Source organism: Crocodylus porosus, unplaced genomic scaffold, assembly GCF_001723895.1.
Source record: "Crocodylus porosus isolate Cpor-Errol unplaced genomic scaffold, CroPor_comp1, whole genome shotgun sequence".
In the NCBI taxonomy this organism is placed as follows: domain Eukaryota; kingdom Metazoa; phylum Chordata; order Crocodylia; family Crocodylidae; genus Crocodylus; species Crocodylus porosus.
In genome coordinates this window covers 58264648-58285537 of record NW_017728943.1, presented here as the reverse complement: position 1 = coordinate 58285537, position 20890 = coordinate 58264648, and the positions used below count along the sequence as shown (strand labels likewise).

Below are 20890 nucleotides of genomic sequence, written 5' to 3'. Positions count from 1 at the left end.
TAGAGCTCCTGATCAGCAGTATCTTTTATAAGGAAGAAAACAGATATATTATTTTTTCATCTCCCAATCTATTTGAAATGTATTTCGTGCACTAAATTTACATTAAGATTTAGTTTTAATGTTTTAAAGGAATGCCTATAACACAAGGGTAAGGGTGAGTAAGAATCAATTATTCACCTGCATATTATGTTGAGCAGAGGCTTATAAGCTTCTTTTGCCACAAAGATGCCACAAATTTCCCATTTAAAAAATAAAGCCATTTTGTGTGATGCATTATGTGTTCCTGCTTGGCATAGCTTTATTTTCAATATTTTTTAGTTGTGATTTCTATTGCATAGTTTTTTAATCGGTCCATTCAGAATTCTTTTCTATCAACAAAAGATTTATTCTTTCTTTGTAATAAATACTGACTTTATCTTTAAACTATATTAAGCCATTCTGGTTTGAGCTGTGGTCTTGTCAGGTTTTGACACTGAACAGGTTTGAGCCTGGATTGTACTTTGATGGAATATCACCATGGAAAACTCAGTTGCAACAGGAAGCGATGCATTGGTGATTCAGTGGCTGCACTCAAACCTGAATCAGTTCTGAAGCACACCCTGGTATGGTGCTGGAATGGGCTGCACTGTTAAAGTACTATCTTTTTGTGAGATGAAAAAATACAGGCTCTGGTTGCTTGCTGTAGACATTAAATAACACTGGCATTTTTTAAATCTGTTTTCTTTCATTATATTTTTATGTGTGTGAAATAAAGTTGGTGGACAAATTACAACTTTGGTAGTTTATGTTTTGCCTAGTGATTTAAACTGGACAAGATTTTTATTTTTGAATTTCTCTGTGTAACTTCACATGTTTGCTGTACTACTGTGACAGGAAGTGAAGTTGGCTTAAAACCTTTTGCAATTACCGGCTCTATAGAAATGTAGGGTGTTGATGTTTAATTATTATTTATCTTCACTTCAGTCAATATTTGCTTTACAGGTCAATAATTCCTGGTGTTGACATCAACAGAAGTCAGCATCTGCTTAATGTAAGATTAAATCTGCATGTTACATTTCGGACTTCAGTAACTTTTTTTTATCAAATTGCTTTTACTTAGCCGTTGCAGCCCCATGTTAGAGTATGGGACTCAGTGAGCCTGATGACCCTGCAGGTTATTGGCCTTGGGACTTTCGAACGTGGAGTGGGGTGTCTGGATTTTTCAAAAGCAGTAAGAAAATCTTTGCATTCTTTTATAATTTGTCAAACTGTGTACAGGTTAGAGAACCACACATAATGCCACTATGTATATCTTTCTATCTGAATTGTCTTGTTATTGAAGCATATTTATGAAGTTACATATACTACAGGAAAAAGCCTACAGCAGTGCAAACAATTCTGAATTTAACAAACAGGAAACCACACAGGTAAAATAGTAATAACAAACTAGCACAACCAGTCAACGCTTGTCAAGAGATGTCAAAAATAAAAACTGACAACAGTATTGTATTTTTGTTTCAACAGAAACTTTTTTTTTTTTTTCCTGTTAGGAAGTTCAAGTGAATCTTGACAAGTTCTGATGCAAAGTATTGAGGTTTTTTCTGCATTTTTAGAGTAGATTTTCATCTGAGAACAGGAAACAATAGAATTTTTTCTTGTACTTCAGTCTGCTTAAGATGTAGTTTATCTGCTCATCTCTTAATAGCTAACATAAATTTAGACCCTATAATGCTAGTCCTGTCATCCAAACCATCAGGATTAATTCTGAAAAACTTTCCACAGAAAAATTAATAACAAATATAAACATGTTGTTTCACCTTTCTATTTTAATTAGCATATAAGACAAATGTAGATTATGTTGAAAATACAAATGTTCAACTTCCTGTACAGTTTTTTTCATAAAACAGCCATTATAAAATCCACAAGTGTGGAGCAATTATTACACACACAAATACATTTCTTATTTCAGGGTCCTGTGTTTTACTCAAGGTTTATCAAATGCAGGTATATAAACATTTGATTTTTAATGTACATTTTTCCCTGAAAAATTAGTGAACCTCTTGCCATCCACAGTAGAGTGTTTTAAGCAGATATTGCATCCCCCTGGCTGAGAATCAAAACAAAGTGCAGTACATTTCTCTGTGGCTTACTTTCCTATAAGAGATGGGGAAGGAAAATGGAGACAAAATTGGATTCTGTTTTTCTGCTGTCACTGTTCTGCTTCATCTGCATCCTCTTCCTCCTCCTTTCTTTCCCAGCTCAGATATTTAGCTCTGATCAGAGAAAGATCAGATGCACAGCCAATAGGCTTAGGCTAGAGTTTGGTTTGGGAGGAAAAGGAGAAGTATTTTATAGTATGACCCTTTCACCTTCCTCCTGGACTTCACATTACCCCAAACAGCACCAACTCTGATTTCTTTGTAATTGTATAACCCTTTGGAATTGTAAAGGCCAGTAGAATGTGTATAATTTATGGCAAGAAGCCATGCCTTTGTATTTTCCAGAGCAAAATTGAAATTACTAAACCAAAACAATAAACTTCCTATCCCAAATGACCTTTTATTTCTTTCACACCATTTCACTTCCTGAGGCAAACACCTGCATCTTTCTTGCACACCTTCAAGATCCATGGGATATTTCAGACCAGTGTGGAGATTGACTTGTAGGCTAAGTGCAGACATTCACAGGAACTAGGGCAGGGGCAGGGAACTACTTCAAGTGGAGGGCTGCTTGCCACGTTTTGGCCAGCCATCAAGGGCTGCATGGGTAGCCCCACCCCTTGACAGGTGCCCCACCCCCGGTTGCCTTTTGGGGCCAGAAATCTGGCGCCTAACCCCTGACAATTGCCAGCAGAAGTCCCTCCTCTTGCCTGCTGGAATTACTCCTTTCAGCAAGGGGGTTTGCCATCTCTGAATCAGAAAAATACCAAATTATATTCTAAAAATCAAACATGTACTGCAACATTCATTAATTTAATTTCAAAAAATAATTTTGTTCTGGTTTACATGTGCTTGTGTAGTATACATTGAGGTGATAGCAGAATAGCTTAAAATGAAGCCTTACTCTTGTATATTATGGGAGGGTATGGGTGGGAAGGTGGGTATAGGTTTGTGGGTACATGGGGTGTGGGGGAGGGGGATGTGATTTGTGTGAGGGTTTGGGTGTGTGGGGGTCTGTGAATGTGTAGGGGGAGGGTGGCTGGGAAGGCTTGTGGTTTGTGTGGAGGGGGTGGGTTTGTCCACAGCCCACCTCCCATGGCAGACACGGCCCCCATTAGTGCTCCTGCAAGCCAGGGCTCCACGCTCCTGCCACTCCTGGCCCCGGGGCACTGGCACAGGTCTTGTGTACTCACTCACTGCCACTTTCCCCCTGTCTGCCACCACTGCCCTTTTCATGCCACTTCCCCATCTCCCCCTCACCCCCACTGGCCGCTCTGGCATCAAGTCCCAGCTGCTGGTGTGGGCGGCCAGCCAGCCAGAAGAACAAGGAGATAGGTGAAGCAGGCAGAGGAAGGGGCAAGGGGCAGTGAGTGGGTGCAAGGAGCACAGCAGCAGCTGGGCAGAAGAATGGGGCCAGCACTGGTGGGGCCCAGAGCAGGGCAGCAGGAGTGTGGGGTGCAGGTTGCCAGGGGCTCTGTGGAGCTGGGCTGCTCTGCTCAAGCAGGGAGAGGAGGGAGCCAGCCCAGCTCCATAGAGCCCCTGCCAGCCTGGGCCTGGCACTCCTGCTGCCCTGCTCTGGGTCCACTGGTGTTGGCCCCAGTGCACTGGCACAGGCCCTGCTCTCCTGCCCAGCTGTTGCTGCACTCCATGCACCCACAAGTTGCCCCTTCTCCCTGCCTGCTCTGGTACCACATGGTTTCCAGCTGCAGCACCGGAACAGCAGGAGCCTGCCTGGCTGGACCTGAGAACTGGGGCAATTGCCCACAGTCCTCCCCTGCCTCCCTTCCCCCCTCCCCCCCAACTTCTTATCTGAATTTCCCTCTGTGCAGAGAGGCAGGAACAGTCCCAGGCCAGAAGTCCCTGCTAGGCAGAGGCTTCTGGCTGGTGAGACTGGGCCAGACTTGCTGCTGAGGCTGCTTAGTTCTGCTGCTGGCTCCCCCTGGGTCCTACTGCCCCTGGCTTCTGTCATTTTTGACAGGTAGCCAGGGGCAGATAAATATTAATATTCTAAAAATTTTAGGGGCCCTGTGGGCCATATAGAATGGCCTGGTGGGGTGGATCTGGCCTGCAGGCCATATTTTGTCTGCCTCTGGGCTAGGCAGAGATTAGATCACATTAAAAATAGCTACCCAATCAAACTTAGTTCACTCAGGTGCAGACCTTACACTTAGACCTGGTCTCACTGATTGGAAATCAGTCTAAATCTGTAACTATACAGAAGGTCTGTGTACATAGACTAGTCTAAAAATGGCAGAACCAAAATAAGATGGACCTCAATTCATATATACTCAAACCTAATGGAGCTAGGTTAGACCGGTACATCAAACTTTAGTACAGTTACCTGTGCAGCCCCTAGGGCTGGAAAGACCCAGCTGCTGGCCCCAGCCCCAGGGCTGCACTTTTCCTAACTACTCCCCTGGCACCAGACTATTTTTAGCATCACCACTGGCCCTTCACCCCCACTTGCAGACCAGCCAACACCCAACCCCCATCCCACAAGTCCTTCTGGGTGCCAGTTTTATCAGCATTTGCTGCTACCAGGAGCTGAGGAAGTAAGTATCAATGGGGAGAGGGGAAAAAGGAATGGAGGCATAAGTTCACAGGGGGAGGCCCCCACCAAGCTCCTCTGTGGACTTCACAAGTCCCCCAATCTTGCCAAACCCTTCCAGACCCCAGCAACTCCCCACAGATCACCCCAGAGATCCTGCTTGCCTTCCTCACCAGCCCCCGCATCCGGACTTACTTTAGATTAGGTGGCCATGTTTAATACAATTTAACCTTCCCCTAACCCTCCCCCACCCCAAATGTCTCCACTTAACGCTAGGGTCAAATGCTAAGGTAGTCTTTCTGCTATAGCCAGATCTAAACAAAAAATAAAAAAAGTTTCTGGTAATCTGCGGCATTCTGATGATACACTTATCTCCATTTTAAAGCCATCCTCAGAAAGGACAGGGCAGCAATTTGCCATCTATAGCTGTCAAGGTATAGAAGCACAATTAAAATAAAATAAAATCTAGCAATCAATTTCTTGAGGATGTTAGCTTTTCATGTAACCCAAATTTTGAGAGTCTACAGTGAAAACTGTACATAGCAGGCGAAGCAATGCCACCTCCCTAACCATCCAGTGCCTCTTGTTGAATTTAGATTCCGTTATCATCCTGTGGTCAGAATAATACAAGTATACCATTCATTTACTGCATTAAACAACAGAAACTGTAGTGAAAGGCCTATGCTACACTATGCATTATAAAATGAGACTCCCTCTCACCCCCAACATCTGACACTTGTGCAATTGACACAGAATGGGAAATGACTCTGCCAAATCTGCCAAATTTTGTCCACTGAAGGACTTAGAAGTCCTTCCCAAATCCCCCTATTTCCCCATTATATTAGAAGCCAGCATCAGCATTCATGGTGACTAGAAAGTGTCTTTTAAAGGGCCACACCTGCTGGTAGTGCATGCAGGAATAAGGACATGATGAACAAGTTGCCAATCTATAGAACAATAGAGCTACCATCTCTCTTTACCACCAAAATAATTTTAAAAATTTCAAACTGCAATATATCCACGCTGTGAAGATGAATATAGTAAAAACTGCTTAAACTATGGCCTTGAATAGTTGCAACAAATTTTGCTGTTAAAGAAGAAAAGTTTACCTGCCCTAGTGTATTGCATAAAAATAATATAATGTTACAGCAACACACTGATTCCCAACAACTGATCCCAAGTATTTTCAATGAACAGTCAGGGCTAGATTTTCCGGACACCAGCATCCATTTTTGAGTCATATTTTATAGCTAAAACTTGAGTGCTATAAAAAATAATAAATAACACTTAAAAATATTTCAGATCTCGAAGTAAGCTTTTCCCATTTCCCTCTCACTGGATGCATCTACATACAATGCTACTGAACAGTGGTTACTGCACATTTATTTAGTACTTGTATAATTAAGTACTGAATAGTAACGCTGATGAACACCTTCTCAGTCATGCTGCTGCACAGTAGCCTAATAATACTGTGCAGCAGCGTATTAGCACTGTCTGTGCTATGACACACTACTGTGCAGTATTATTCAGCTACTGAACAGTTAGTGTCTCATGTAGACACTCCCAGATTTATCCTGCAATTCGTCATAGGGATGCAAGTAAGTTTGAAAACCCTACAATAATTTTTTCCACTGATCACAATAAGAACAGTTTCCATAAATAAATGCAGATTGGCCTTGAGTTTTATGTACTTACCATACTATTTCAAATTTAATTTTAAAGTGAAGCTGTCATGCCATTTAGGGTTACATTTTCAGACACTTTAAAATTATCATAAATTGTTAACAGGTGTAGGTAAGACTGCAAGTTCCAGAGAGAAGAGGACCTCAAATCTACAGATGTGTGCTTAAATACCTGATTTTTGTGTAGTGCTACAATAATAACACATATCAATATTGATCTGTGAATAGTGCCCACATTTGTCCTAGATGCTTGGGTGGGTCTTTTATAATTTGGGTTTAACTGTTTTCTTATTATTATTGTAAGATATAAACAACTTCTTGTTGCAAAATACATTACAAATTTAACTAGTATAAAACATAGAAGCTTGGTGGTCTGTTGCTGTACAGTTAATGTTATGTGAATAATGTATCTCTGCCACATTTTCCTACAGGCAAAACACAACTAATGCTTATCACAGTGAGAGATAATAAGTTATAATTGCATGCCTTTGAAAATTGTAAAGCACTGTACTTCTGATATTAAAGAAATATAAGCAGATATTTTATAATAAATAGGAAAATTATTTTCCAAATAAGGAAAAAATGCTAATAAAGAAGGAAGCTTAGTTTGTTTCTAATGATACCACTAAAAATAGGTAAAAGTATTGAAAACTCTAGGGCAGACAATGTACAGAGCCACTTTAAATGATACTGGAATGTCATCTCAAGTGTGGTTGATATTTTTAAATGATACAATATGAATTACAATTTCTTATTTTCAGGAATGAAGAAAAAAATTCCAATTATACCAAACTTTTGGTCTTAAAGAACTAATATTTTAACTAGCATTTGAGTATTCTAGCATGTTTTATTCTATTTATTCTAGTTTGACACCATATTTTGTCCTATTTTTAAAAGTGATATGACAACTCTGGTTTTCTTTCCAAAGGATTCAGGTACTCACCTGTGTGTGATTGATGACTCAAATGAGCACATGCTAACTGTATGGGACTGGCAAAAGAAATCAAAAATAGCAGAAATAAAGGTAAATAATACCCTTTGTTTAAAAAAAAACAACAGCCCAAAACTGTGTTCTGAAACGTAAAAATTGTATGTAGGTTGCGTTTATTCTCACAAGAAGCATATTATTTTAAGTGTCTGGCATCATAAGAAATGAAGTCAAAGGAAAGTCTCAGTATATAATATAAAATATAATGTGAAAGTTGCATATTAAAGTTATTCTTGGTTTTAGATATGGGAATTTGAGTACTTTAACATTTTGAAACAAATTTTTTTTTTCAGGTGTGTAGCCCACTAAAAACAAAGCAACTCCTTGAAAATGTAATATGTTCTCATTCATGTTTTTCTCCTTAAGGCACCGAAGCCCTAATAAAATCTACAGCTGCCTTTTGAAACTGGCACTTTTCAGAGAAATCCTCCAATTTTAATACATAGGAATTCTAAAGCTCCCCCTCCTGCCTGCTGTCTTTCAGCAGTTTCTCTTAGTACATTTCTATGGAAACAGGGGTCACAGGTATAAAAATAATATAAGGGTAGTTATTTTAAAACTGACCTTATGAACCCAGAACTGGCTAGAAGGAAGGATTTTTCTCCTTTCCAGTTCTCAAAGATTTTGCTTTTGTTTTTCATGTCTTAATTCTCGCCTTTGGTTTTGTACAAATGTTAGTCCAATAACTTAAGAGGAGTATTACATTAGAAATCTCCCTTATTTTTAAAATACTTAATGCACAGAGGGTGCATCTATATATGAGCTCTATTGGAGTAGACTAATTAGCTCTGCAGTAGTGTCACTGATAACACAAGCGCCAACGTTAGGGTGCAGTAAACTAATTAACTCCTCTGTAAGATAGCACTGTCAGTGACTATCTTAAGGCAAAGTAATTAAGTGCGACTAAACACACTTTATGCTGCTGACTGCAGAAGTAAATTGTACCTGGTCAGCATAGGCAACAGGAGGCCAGACTCCTGCCTGCCACCTAGCCACACAGCTTTGCAGTTACATGCCCCAGCCAGCCCCTCCATCACCTGATGCATCACCACCCAGAGCCCAAGGCTGACCCACTGAGCCTGCTGCCAGCCCAGAGCTGCTTTGCCTCAGCTTAAAGTGCTGCTGTCCCAGGTACACATGTAGACACTGTGCCTGGAAGCAGTGCACTCTGGTGTAAAGTGCACTCTGTTGTAAACTGCTCCTGAGTTTATTGCATCACCTTAATTTTACATGTAGGTGCATATAGTATCACAATAAGTGTCTTTTTCCTAATCCTTATTTCATTCTTAAATTAAAGTGATATCCTTCCTTTGGTCAGAGAAGATAATCTTCCATTTAGTTTAAGTTGCAGGGTGCCAAGTGAGTTTCCCAACATTCATAGTTTCACAGAGTTTAAAAGTAGGAAGGTGCCATTATATCATTTCAATACTATTTACTGCGACCAATAGCTTGGGCTTGGCTATAGCATATCTTTCATAAGGTCCACCTGTCTTGAGATGGAGACATCAATAGATAGAGGATTTGCCACTTTCATTTGCAGTTTTATGCTAAAGATCATCTTTCCTGATTAATAAAAGGAATGTCTCATTTTCAGTTCAAGCTTGGACAACTTTTTCCCTAACGCTCTTTAGTATGCAGTTCTTTCTCTCGATGCTATGGGAAGTAATCATGTGCTATAATTGTCACCTTTCAATCTTCTTTTTGATAAACTAAACAGATTGACCTCTTTATCCCTTACTTGAAAGTGTTTTCCCAACACTTGAATAATTTTTGTAGCTCTTTTATACACAATCTCCAATTCTTTGTGATCATTTTAAAAATGCTGGGCTAGGAGCAGGATGCAGTATTCCAATACAAGTCTCCCCAACTCCTTAAACAGAGCCAAAATGTCCTTCTTGCCCCAACTCACAACTTCCCTGTTTATACATCCAGTGTTTTGTCACAAAACTACAACAGGGAGCTCATGCCAATTTACTTTTCCATTCTTTCCAGGGTTACTGTGTTCTAGCACACAGCCCTATTCTGTAGATTTAGGGCAGCATTTCTTCCTAAATTTTGAAATTTTTATCAGTAAGGAACACTTTTTTTTTTTGAGTCGGTTCATCTTGCCCAGAACTCCAAATCATTCTCTATGATCGCCAATATTAGTGCCATATGTAAATTCTATTAGCAGTTATTTTATATTTACTTCCAAAATAAAAGGAAGTTGGGCCCAGTAAAAATCTCTGCAGACTCTCACTAGATAAAATCCATTCAATATTAATTTCCCATAGAAGACTATTTTAAGATCTTTCAGTCTTAATGCATTTACCATATGTTCTACTGATATGATACAATTCTAAGTTTTTAATTAGGATAACCCTTAGTAATAAGTCAAATGCTTTACAAAAGTCTTAAGTATATGACATCCAGATAGTTACCTTATAATGTCCTAGACCAAGTACACACAGTCAGAAAGCCTGAGGCTATATCGATTCAATCTTTGCAGGTTAGTCTAAGATGCACAGAATGAACTGATAAGTGTTAGGGGTAGGTGCTGTATAGCCTAGGCCCTCTCTGGCCTGATGTCTTCCCGGGGGGACAACATCAGGATGGGGACTGACGCTTTCACAGCTGCTTTCTGATGTTATCTTTCTCACCTACCACCTCTTGGATCTTCTTTAAAGTTGGGAGCTGGTTATGCTGGCTGATAGGTCCAAGCCTGCCCCCAGGGAAAGTTCTTCATGGGGCTCTGTCTCCCCTTACACCCCATCCTTACCACATCCTAGATGTTATCCAAAATCTTCTCTTGGGCCATGACCCTGTGTCACCAGCATGGCAGTCTTTCCAAGGCCATCAGGATCCTGGTCAGGCCTTCTAATTGATTCAGACGAAGTCAATCAGCAGGTCAATCCTATTTGGTCTGCCACTCATTCAGGGTTCATCCCTTTCCATTAATTGACTAACAGCCTTCAAAAGTAAATCAACTTAAATCAATTCACCTAATTTGCTAACAATCTCAGAAAGTGCATCAGCTAAAGTCCCTTCCTGCCTTCAGTGTTGATCCTCTGTATCAGTCCTTAGCAGCCCCAAAAATAGAAATCGACTTAAGTCCACTTATTCAGTCAGGGTCGATCCTCCTCTATCAATTCATTTAGAAGTCTTGAAATGGAAATCAGTTTAAGAAATGAATTCATGCCGACTGGCTCTATTGTCCTGCTCATGGAATGCCTGAGGTCCTGTGCCGCACACCACCTGTCTCCTCAGGTACCTACTTCAACCCAGGGCTTCAGTCCCTTCTCTGGGTGAGCCCTCCCAGCTGAGTCACCTCCCACAACCATTTATTTTAGTGCTCGATGGGGGTGTTCTACCTCAGTCAGCATGTTTTTCAGAACCTTTCTGAGAGAGAACCCGAAACACAATACTTGTATGGTCTAAACCAGGGCTGCCTGATTGGTGGCCATGAGGTCACATCTGGCCCTTGAGGTGTCAACTTGTGGACCACAGACTCCCCATCTAAATGTCACCCCCTCCAAGGCTCTCTACTGCTACTGCTGCCAAGATTGTCTGGTGGAGGGTGGCAAGCTGTGGGACAGGGAGCACATGCTCCCGAGGGTTTGGGTTGACCCAAGGACCGTGCATTTCATAGGGATGCCAGTACAGCAGAGTGGGGGAGCCCCCATAATGTAACATGGTGCAGCATAGTAGCAAGGGGAGCATCTGTGGGGCAGCATGTGGCATGGGGGTGTCATTCAAAAATAGGGCAGCTCCACTCTAAACTGCATCCTTACAATTCTGATCTTCTTTATGTGCACATGGCATTCACTTGCACTGCATCATGTCATATAAAGTGAAATATAATTTAAATTGCCATGAGAGACTAGCAAAAATCTTTATTTAGTGATTTTGGCATCTAATAAAAGTGGAGACAAGTTTTATTTCATAAGTATGGAGGTAGTTGGGATAGTCTCTCAACCCCTAATTCAGTAAAGCAGCATACCATTTTCTTAACACAAAGCGGGTGTTTAAGTCTCACTGAAGTCAATACTTAAATGCATGCGACTCAAATTAAGCATATGTTTGAGAATATTGTCTTCTAAAGACAGTTTCCTAGGCATTCTGTTTACCTATATTATTAAAGAGCTAATGCTTTTCTGTGGGGAAAAACCTGCTGCAACTAATCCCCTGTAAAATCTCTTATTAGTGACATTAAAATGTTAATATTTTTAAAATATTAAAAATATTTTAAAATTTTAATATTAATGAAGTATTATAAAATATTAAAAATTAAAACTGTGGCTGTTAGCCAGTCAGTAAAATTACATCCAAATCATGAAAAAAATAGTTTGTTTATAGTTTTAGTACAGAGCTATATTTAATAACTGTCGGGTGAGCAGTTTTTCAAGGAGGGGGAGGTGGAAAACAAGAAAAACTTATGCAAAATGTCAGAGAATGGATGAATGCAATCCAAATGTATTATGATTGGCTGAATTACCTCTTTTATAATGCCATTATTAAAAACAATGAGCTTCTTTTGTCCGTCTTAAAAAAAGATAAGAGCAGTTGGGGAGGATGGGGTATTGTTTTTCTTGTTTTATTCCAAAGAAAATTGTTTTGTTGTTCCTGTGTTTTGTTTAGCAAAAGCATTATTAGAATATACTTATGATATAGGCTGGATGATCATTCAACTTTAAAGACTTTAGCAGTAACACAAAAAACCTTTGTTTTATCTTGAAAAAATGAAAAAGGCAACACAAAAGAAATTTTTTATCCATGCTGTTGGTCCTGTGTATATATTTTATCTACATTTATGCAAGCAATGAAATATGTATGTTCTTTTCTCTTTGTAAAACTAATCATGTATACTAGTCAATTAATAGCCATCTGACTTAAAGTTACATTAAACTGAAGTTTTCTTTTACTCTTTCTATAGACTACAAATGAAGTTGTGCTTGCTGTAGAATTCCATCCCACTGATGCAAATTCAATAATAACATGTGGTAAATCTCATATCTTTTTCTGGACCTGGAGTGGCAATTCATTAGCAAGAAAGCAAGGAATTTTTGGGGTGAGGTTTACAAATTAATACATTTTTTCTGTGATTAATAGAATTATCTGCTTTTAGCAATAATTAATTTGCTATATTGTCCTCACTGCATTCTTGGGGTACAGACATAAGCAAAGTAAAGTATTAACGTGTGTGTGCATGAACATATTGGAGTATACACAATTACACTTCTATTAATCTTGTTTTTCCATTTCAGAAATATGAAAAACCCAAATTTGTGCAGTGTTTGGCATTTCTAGGAAATGGTGATGTGCTCACTGGAGACTCAGGCGGGATAATGCTTATATGGAGCAAAACTACTGTAGAATCCACACCAGGAAAAGGACCTAAAGGTATGGTATACTTGTGATTACAATAAGGGTCTCTAAAAAAGTGTAAAGAGAGTTGATAACAATTTAAGCCCAACCACAACTTTTACTATGCTCTGTTATTTGAGTTTGTAACTGTCATCAGATCAGATGATGCTAGTTCTCCTCAGCTCCCACTGAGTTGCCAGCTTACTTTACACGGTGTTGATACAGTTTAGCACATTATAGGATCAACCCCAAAATGAATAGAAACTATTCCCTATATTAAATTAATATTGGAACTATTCCCTATACTAAAAATAGGCCCTTAATCAACTTTATTCTCTTCCTGTAGTTTCAAAGAGATGGCAGAGTCAGTTTTAGGACTTTGTGGACCATGCTGAGCTCTTGAGACACACATTGTGAAACCTCTCAAGTCTCAAATGGATTTCCATGGTTATTGAAACTTTTATTACTTTTATTAAGAGGATGTGTGTGTAAGGAAAAATGTAATGCAGAACTGTAGGAGTTACCCAAATAATAATAGTATCTGGTTAAGCAGATGCTCAAATCTTGACTTTAAAATTTGCTGTAAACCCCATTTTATTTGGCACTCGGGCTGGGCTTACTTCTTAGGGCAAGCTTTTTGTTTTAAATTAAATGGAAAGCTGAAAAATGATTTGTTACCAGACACATACAGACCTAGCACTGTTGAGCCCTAAGGTAGCTTTTAAATTCAAGGATAATTATTTTACTTGGCAGCTATTTCAAAGACTCTGGTTTACACTGGTATGTCAGAAAAACGGTCATGTAAGAGGCAAATCTTTAACTGCAAATCTGTTTTTATAGGTAAACCTCTTTTAAAAAGAAGAAAAACCTAATTAAAATGGAAAAGTAATTAAATCATTAAATGTTTAATTAAATTTTCTACTTAATCTTCCGTGCAAAATAGATTTTGGCAGAGTTCTTGTATGAATAGAATAGAATATTATATTTCACGCATGCATATTTAATTTTTTATTTCATTTTTTTTTTTTAGTTTACTATAGTTGACTCTCCATGAGATTTTCTTAAGCCTTATTTTTTCTATACATAATAGCAAGGTTTAAAAACTATAGGTGTAGTCAGCTAAGTAAAGTTGGCATCCATTTTTTTTCAGTTTTTATGGAAAGCGTTGAAGTCCTAGAAACTTACCTTCTTATATTCCTTCCTATAGGAGGTACACTTGTCACCTACCAACATCCATGCTTATTTTTATAATCTTTGAGATTAATAGAACTGCCAACCTGAGTCAGGTTCTTATTTCAATTTGAAAATATTTTCATGTGAAAAATGCTCTCAGTAGTAACTGAAGACTTCTTTTGTGATTAAACAATTGGATGTTTGAGTGCCTCAGGGTGTCAGACTCAAAAACTCTAAGTAGGAAATACCCATTGTAGGTCTTCTCTGAATAGGAAATACCCAATCTGTACTGTTACCTGTTTTGCAATCTGAAATTGATAAATAAATCTTTTGTGGCTCTGTAGTAGAGGGGCAGGGGGGACATGGCCCTCTGTGCAGAACCTCTTGAGCATATATCAACAAAATCTTATAGAAGCAGGATGTTGACTGCCTTGGTTCCCCTGCTTGACCTGTGGGAGAGTAGGGTGTTAGCTCTGTGTTGTGTCAGGGTTGAGGGTAGTCCCATGTAGAGTTTAGATTATGATTAGTGTGGGATGGTTTGGATTGGGATATCCTGCCTCAGGAAAGGGGTTGAACTAGATGCCCTCTGGATGTCCCTTCTAGCCCTACTTTTCTCTATGACTCTGACTTACTTGGTTTGTCTTCAGGTTAAGAATTAAGTAGACCTTATTTTATTTTCAGCTGCACAAGTTGCTTTATACATCATCAGATATTAAGAGAAGCAGAATGCTTTCCAAATAGTTAATTCAGGAGTTTGGAAGATAGCCTCTAGATTTTAGAGGGTTGGAAATAGGACTGGAGTTTGGAGTCTTATCCTAGGTATGAGTTGAGTTGAGTCATGCAACTCAAAAGTTATGTGACTCTTAAGTCACTTGTACCAACACATTCACATTTGATGCCTAAAGTTGGGCAATTAAAATTATAGCTAGGGACATTTTTAAGAAGTGATCTAAATAAAGTAACAGAGCTGGAGTTCATCTCTGAAAATCAAGTCTGCTTCATTTATGTGTTTAACATTAGGAAGCCAAACTGGAAAGGATATAACCTGCACCTCAGTTTAGTCTTTTTGCACATGATTCCTTACCTCTCAGTGTTTGTACAAACATTAACAAATTCTATATAACTGAAATTCATTGGCCAGAATTTTCAATGCTGAGATGCTTAAAGTCCTAAACAGATGTCTGTAGACCAGTGATTCTCAACCAGGCTGTTGCAGTGAGATTGTTTTAAAGGTCCAAAAACCTACACAAGATTTACAAGATTAAACCCAGAGATTTCAAATAGGAATCCATAGTGTCAAAAACATTCTGCCCTGTTGTTGTCTTCCTGAGTTCTTTGCAACAGAAGAGTTGCTCCATTATTTTCAAGAAACAAATGAACTAAGAGCTAGGATTTTCCAACAGGTGATTTGGGTCTCAAAAGGTTGAGAACTGCTGATGCAGACACAAAGAGCAATGGCCTAATTTTTCAAGGTGCCAAACAACAAACCAAAGTCAGTGGTGCTTGCCACCTTCAAAAATCAAGCTCAGGTTTACCAAATTACACAGATTTCTAATTTTTGCACATGAATAATTCTACTGAATCCAGTAGGAATATTTTTTTATGCTGAAACTAGGCACATGCTTACAACCCTTTCTGAATTGGGGCCTTTTTCAGAATTGTAAATCCTTACTTCAGGTACCTTATTTTTTAGAAGCTTGACTCTAGCTCTGAACATCTTTTGCTGTTGTTAACGTTATCTACATATTAACACTAGAGGGATATGTTACATAAGGTCACAATTTGCAAAGGTATGAAGTATAGCCAATAAAGTAAGTATTTCCCATTCTTAGGGAATTCTTTGTTTTGCTTTATTTAAACAAGGCAAGCAGGCACATCTCAACTGTTAGAATTTTTTTTCACTCTGCCTTTTAATTTTCTCATCCCTCTGTAGTCTTTCTTTTTTCCTTCTAGGAAATCTTGGAAAAGATAGCTTCTCTATGTAAATAGCTTATAGATTCATTCCAAAATACCTCATACCTGGTGCATAGTAAGGTTTAGATGGACCAACATGACTTGTTTGAGTCAAGTTCTCTGAAGATTTGTCCATAATTGATTTACTATTTTCGGTTTCCACAAGACTATAGACAGGGATTCTTGGAGGGTCTCATTTGCTAAAGGTGTTTAATTCTTCATATCTGTTGGTAACAAGCTAATTGCTTTTCCCTTCATAGTTCACAAAAGCAGTTGCTAGAGTTTTTATGGCCCTCTTGAGAAATTATTTCCCTTTGGAAATGAATTAAACACCCTTGCAACAAAAAAAATGATAGCATTCCTTGCATTAGAGGAAGTTTTAGTAACACCCCCTCCTCAACTGGGAAGGTTTTTGTTTTATTTTTGTTTCCTGTAAGAAAAACTCTACCATCTTTTGTCCTCGGTACAATGTAATCATTTCAAAACTCCTTTTAATTCTTTGTTGCACATTGCCATTTCATTCTTGTTCTATAGTGCATGTCCTTTTAAAAAATAAGTCTGAAAAATGTAATGAGTGGATTCATTATAATAATGTTTTCATGATTGTAGGTGTGTATCAAATAAGTAGACAAATCAAAGCTCATGATGGTAGCGTGTTCACACTCTGTCAAATGAGAAATGGAATGCTGCTAACTGGAGGTGGGAAAGACAGAAAAATCATTCTGTGGGATCATGATCTGAACCCTGAACGGGAAATAGAGGTAAGAGAGGAAGTATTCCTCCCTCCATACCCCTTCTTTTCCCCACCAAAATGTTGCCATGTTTAAAAAAAATATCATTAGAATACCCAGGGCTATTTTATATCTGTCAAACCCTAGCTTGTATGGAGGAAGCTATTTTAACATGGCTACTTTAACAATCATGTGCTTGAGAAAAATTGCTTCCTAGTATTGTAAGCATGACATCCAACAACACTACATGTCTTGTGATCACTTCATTTTTTTTGTGATGTTTAAATGGAACTATATCAGCTTGAGAATAGGATGTTCTAGCAGCAAAAGAACAAGAAAGAGCTTGTCCCTGTTAGACAGTCATTTTAATAATATTTTAATTTGTACACTTAATTTAACCAAGATGACTTAATCATAGCAATGAATTCACTACATTGTGGGAAATTAAATGTAGTTTTTGAGCAAAGGAATCCATCTTTCACATCTGTCATGAAGCCCATCAACACGGTTAACAATAATAACAGATAATATGTCTAATAACAGATAAATGCCAACTGAGATATAATTCTCTATCATAGTTGATGAACAGCAACTTGAACTCTGTAGATAATTGCCTCCACAATCTCTTTGTTAATGTGCCATATACTCTGTTCAAAGAAATTATTTTAGGTTGAAAAATCCTACTTGCTCCGTTGCTAAATAATTTACAGAGTGATAATTATTTTACTTATTTGGCTGTTACTCAGAATAATTAATGGAAAAACAACCTGCAAAAAAGGAAAAAGCACTTGGTAAAGTGTCAGTGTGCGTGTGTGGTATAATTCAAACAGTCCTTTCCTGTAGAGCAGACTAGGAGCAGAATGGAGCAGTAGGTCAATGCCTGCCAGTACATTTCTGAGACTAGAGAGTTCCCAACCTGGGAAAGAGACAGTGAATAGCTGTTCCACTCCCATCGTGAGCCAGACTATGAGAGGTCTTGATCAGTGTAAACGTGTTCATTCTTGTGAGGGAAAACTCTTACAGGATAGATCTTCCAGGCTTCAACCTGGAAGATTTGTCCTGGAGGGGCCATGTTTCTCCTAGGAGTAACTGAATGACTGCTTATACATTCCTAGTTTCTACCAGGAGAACAGCAATTCTCCTGGTAGAAATATAATGCCTGTAAGTGGCCAGAGTCTATTCCAGCCCTATGACTTGACTCTGTGGTTCTTGAAAAGCTGCATCTTACAACCTCACCCTACATAACCCTAAAAATCCCCTGAACTTTCAGTGAGACATACAGAAATGACATATATGTCACTGGTTTGGGGTGAAGTTCTTGCATGTGGCCCTGACCTAGATAAGCCATATACAACTCCTGTCATTTTTTTTATCCCATTGCCATAATCAGCGTTTGGCTTCAGTACCGATGGCTGATGTGTTTTATGGTGTGCAATGTGGCTTTACGTAATTCTGTGTTCTTAGGTTCCTGATCAGTATGGGACAATCAGAGCAGTAGCGGAAGGAAAAACAGATCAATTTCTAGTTGGTACTTCACGAAACTTTATTTTGCGAGGAACATTTAATGATGGTTTCCAAGTAGAGGTACAGGTGAGCACAATATTTTTCTTACTACAAAGACAAAGTTTCTCTGGATATGTATTTTCTTTGAAGGCCTTAATCACAAGACTTACTCTTTTAGTGATGCATATTCTAGAACTAGGTTAAATAAATCATGTATTTCCTTTTCAGGGTCATACAGATGAACTCTGGGGTCTGGCAACACATCCTTTTAAAGATATGTTTTTAACATGTGCTCAAGATAGGCAAGTTTGTATGTGGAACTCTGTGGACCACACACTAGAATGGACAAGGCTACTAGATGTAAGTGAGCTGCTTTCTGCTTCATGACATTAATTTTAAAAGAAATAGAGGAATGAGGGAGGTAGGAGGAGGAAACAACATTAAATGTCTACACAGAGTAGTTGAAATTAAAGAAAAATAACCAGTTGCTTATACAATACTAACTAGAAGATATCCTGCCTCTGGAAAATATAAATATAAATTTGGTAATACCACCTTCTCTGATTTTAACAGAGAGCTGTCAAATGCTAAAGAAGTTGTGGCCTCAGGGAAGTGTGTGGAAACATATCACATGAAGTGCATATGTTCACAGAAACATAGGATGGGATGGAATTTTTATATAAAATTCATATGTTGTGACTGTGTGATTACTGAGGCTTTTATTTTCTTTGCTTTCCTTTTTTGTTAGCTGTTGTTGAAAGCTTTATTCAATAGAACACAGTTTGTAAAAGATTCCGTCAGTCTAATAAAAATAATAAGGCTTAATAGATGTTATTATAAATATAATGATGCCACTTAATGGAGGGAGTCAGGATAATACTCATGAATCCCATTTTTTTAATTATTTTATTTCATGAGTAAACAATTTTCTCTGCCTTCTCCCTTTTAATAGCATTTCAACAAGTTATTTAAAAATGCAGAATTTAAAATGTTCTGATGTTCATGGTGTTTCTTTTGTATGTGTTCTTATATTATCGTCAGACCAATTATAATTTTTTTTGTGGCAAAAATCTTTTGCCTTATTTTCCTGAAAGTCATCTAATACATGTTGGTTCTCTAATAAACACTGTGATGATCTTAACCACAGTGCCAGATAAAACTGAATATTCAGGTGACTCCATTTTAGAGACCTTTTAACAGTGTTTTAGTATAGATTTGATAGTTAAGTGTATAACTATGTTTACCTCTGACAGGAACCAGGACACTGCGCTGATTTCCATCCAAGTGGAACAGTGGTAGCAATAGGAACACACTCAGGAAGGTAAGTATTTTTTACTTCTGTTGTAATGAGTGACAGAAAAGTGGGGAGGGGTAATGCTCCTGAAGTGACCTGGCCACCTTTATTATGTATGAACTTGGCTACCGTGAAAGTTTGGGTTTCTTTTACATTCTCTTTTGTTTATGGGAACTTGAAGGGTGGCTTAAAGGTTTCTGTGTTATTTTCCCCCTTTTAGAAGTGGCTGGCTTGTCAAGCTTAAGCTTCCCTGCTTTTGAGAGACACTTCTTGGGAAGCTTAGAGGATGAGTTTTACAAGCTGACATGCATTAACAGAAAGAAGAAGGATATCCTTGTTTCTAATTCCCTTCCCTGATGCTTAATGAAATAGGTAGTGGGGCCAGAGAGTACACAAAACATTATACTGCCTAAAAAAAACAACTTGTTCCTTCTTCAGTGCATATACAAATGTAACAATTGTATTAATATGAAAGCATACGTTTATAATCAGTTATGACGCAGCTGCTATCTTTGCATGATTCTGCAACAATACAAATGAGGGCAATTTAACTAACATGTATCACTACAGGAGCATGCCGATGTAACAGTTACCTTATAACTCTCAATTACAAGCTCCCCTTCCTCTTTTAATACAGCTGAAAGGTACATCTGTCCAGGGGGCATTTACACGTGTGCTTTGATGTGAAGTTGACTCATTAGCTCCGCAGTAAAGTGTCACCATCCACACGTGGTGCTATTAGGCCACTGCAAGCTAATTAACTCAGTCCTCTGTAGGCTAGTACTGCTTGACACAAGTACTATCCTATGGCGGTGTTATTTACTCCACCGCAATATATGTGCAGATGGTAACTGAGGCTGGCTGGGGCACAAGGGCTGCCTGCTGGCTAGTCCTGCACTGTAGCACCTTTATGCCCCAGCCAGCTCCTCCACAGCACATTGAACTGGGGTAGAGCAGCTCCAGGCTAGCAGGCTTCAGCCCCCTGCATTCCCTGCCAGCCAGGGCTGCACCACCCCAGCTCAACATGCTGCAGTCCTGGGCACATGTGTAAATGCTGCACCCAGGAGCAATACACTGCAACACGAACTGCTGTTCATCCAGCCGTGCTAATTCCATGTGTAGATGTGCCCAGTTTGTACTCTCTTTTGTTGTACCACAATTTCACTAAGTCATAGAGTCTTCCAAGAAGATGAGACGAATTTAAAAAATAAAACGGAATCCCTCTCCCTGCCCCCCACCCCTGATTTGTGTACATGCAGAAAATTAACTTCCAAATCACATTAGTTAGTCCTGTGCGTATTCAAGGTGGCAGACACGTCCTATTCTTTCCAGGTTCTTCTCAGACTTTCTGGTCATATTTATAACACACTCTAATATTGATAACTTGAAAACCATTTCTGAGTCTGATGTATTAAAAATATTTAAACTGAAATGATGACTGGCTGGATTATAAGTGAATCAGAAATCACATGGGGTTCTGGATCAAAATAAATAAAACAGTTTATATTCCCTGAGTGACAAAAGACAATTCCATGGG

At 38.7% G+C, this 20890-nt stretch overlaps 1 protein-coding gene across 6 annotated transcripts in view; it reads left to right on the top strand.

Annotated features, from left to right (window-relative positions):
* The window catches only part of EML4 (echinoderm microtubule associated protein like 4), a 218051-nt gene that overhangs the window by 174043 nt on the left and 23118 nt on the right, over positions 1 to 20890 (top strand). For all 6 annotated transcript variants that reach the window (XM_019549410.1, XM_019549413.1, XM_019549412.1 and 3 more), the window contains 8 exons: positions 1100 to 1210; positions 7297 to 7392; positions 12269 to 12403; positions 12600 to 12735; positions 16435 to 16586; positions 18021 to 18146; positions 18288 to 18419; positions 19313 to 19380. In XM_019549410.1, coding sequence (XP_019404955.1) covers positions 1100 to 1210; positions 7297 to 7392; positions 12269 to 12403; positions 12600 to 12735; positions 16435 to 16586; positions 18021 to 18146; positions 18288 to 18419; positions 19313 to 19380 — 956 coding nt within the window. The remainder of the gene's footprint in view (positions 1 to 1099; positions 1211 to 7296; positions 7393 to 12268; positions 12404 to 12599; positions 12736 to 16434; positions 16587 to 18020; positions 18147 to 18287; positions 18420 to 19312; positions 19381 to 20890) is intronic.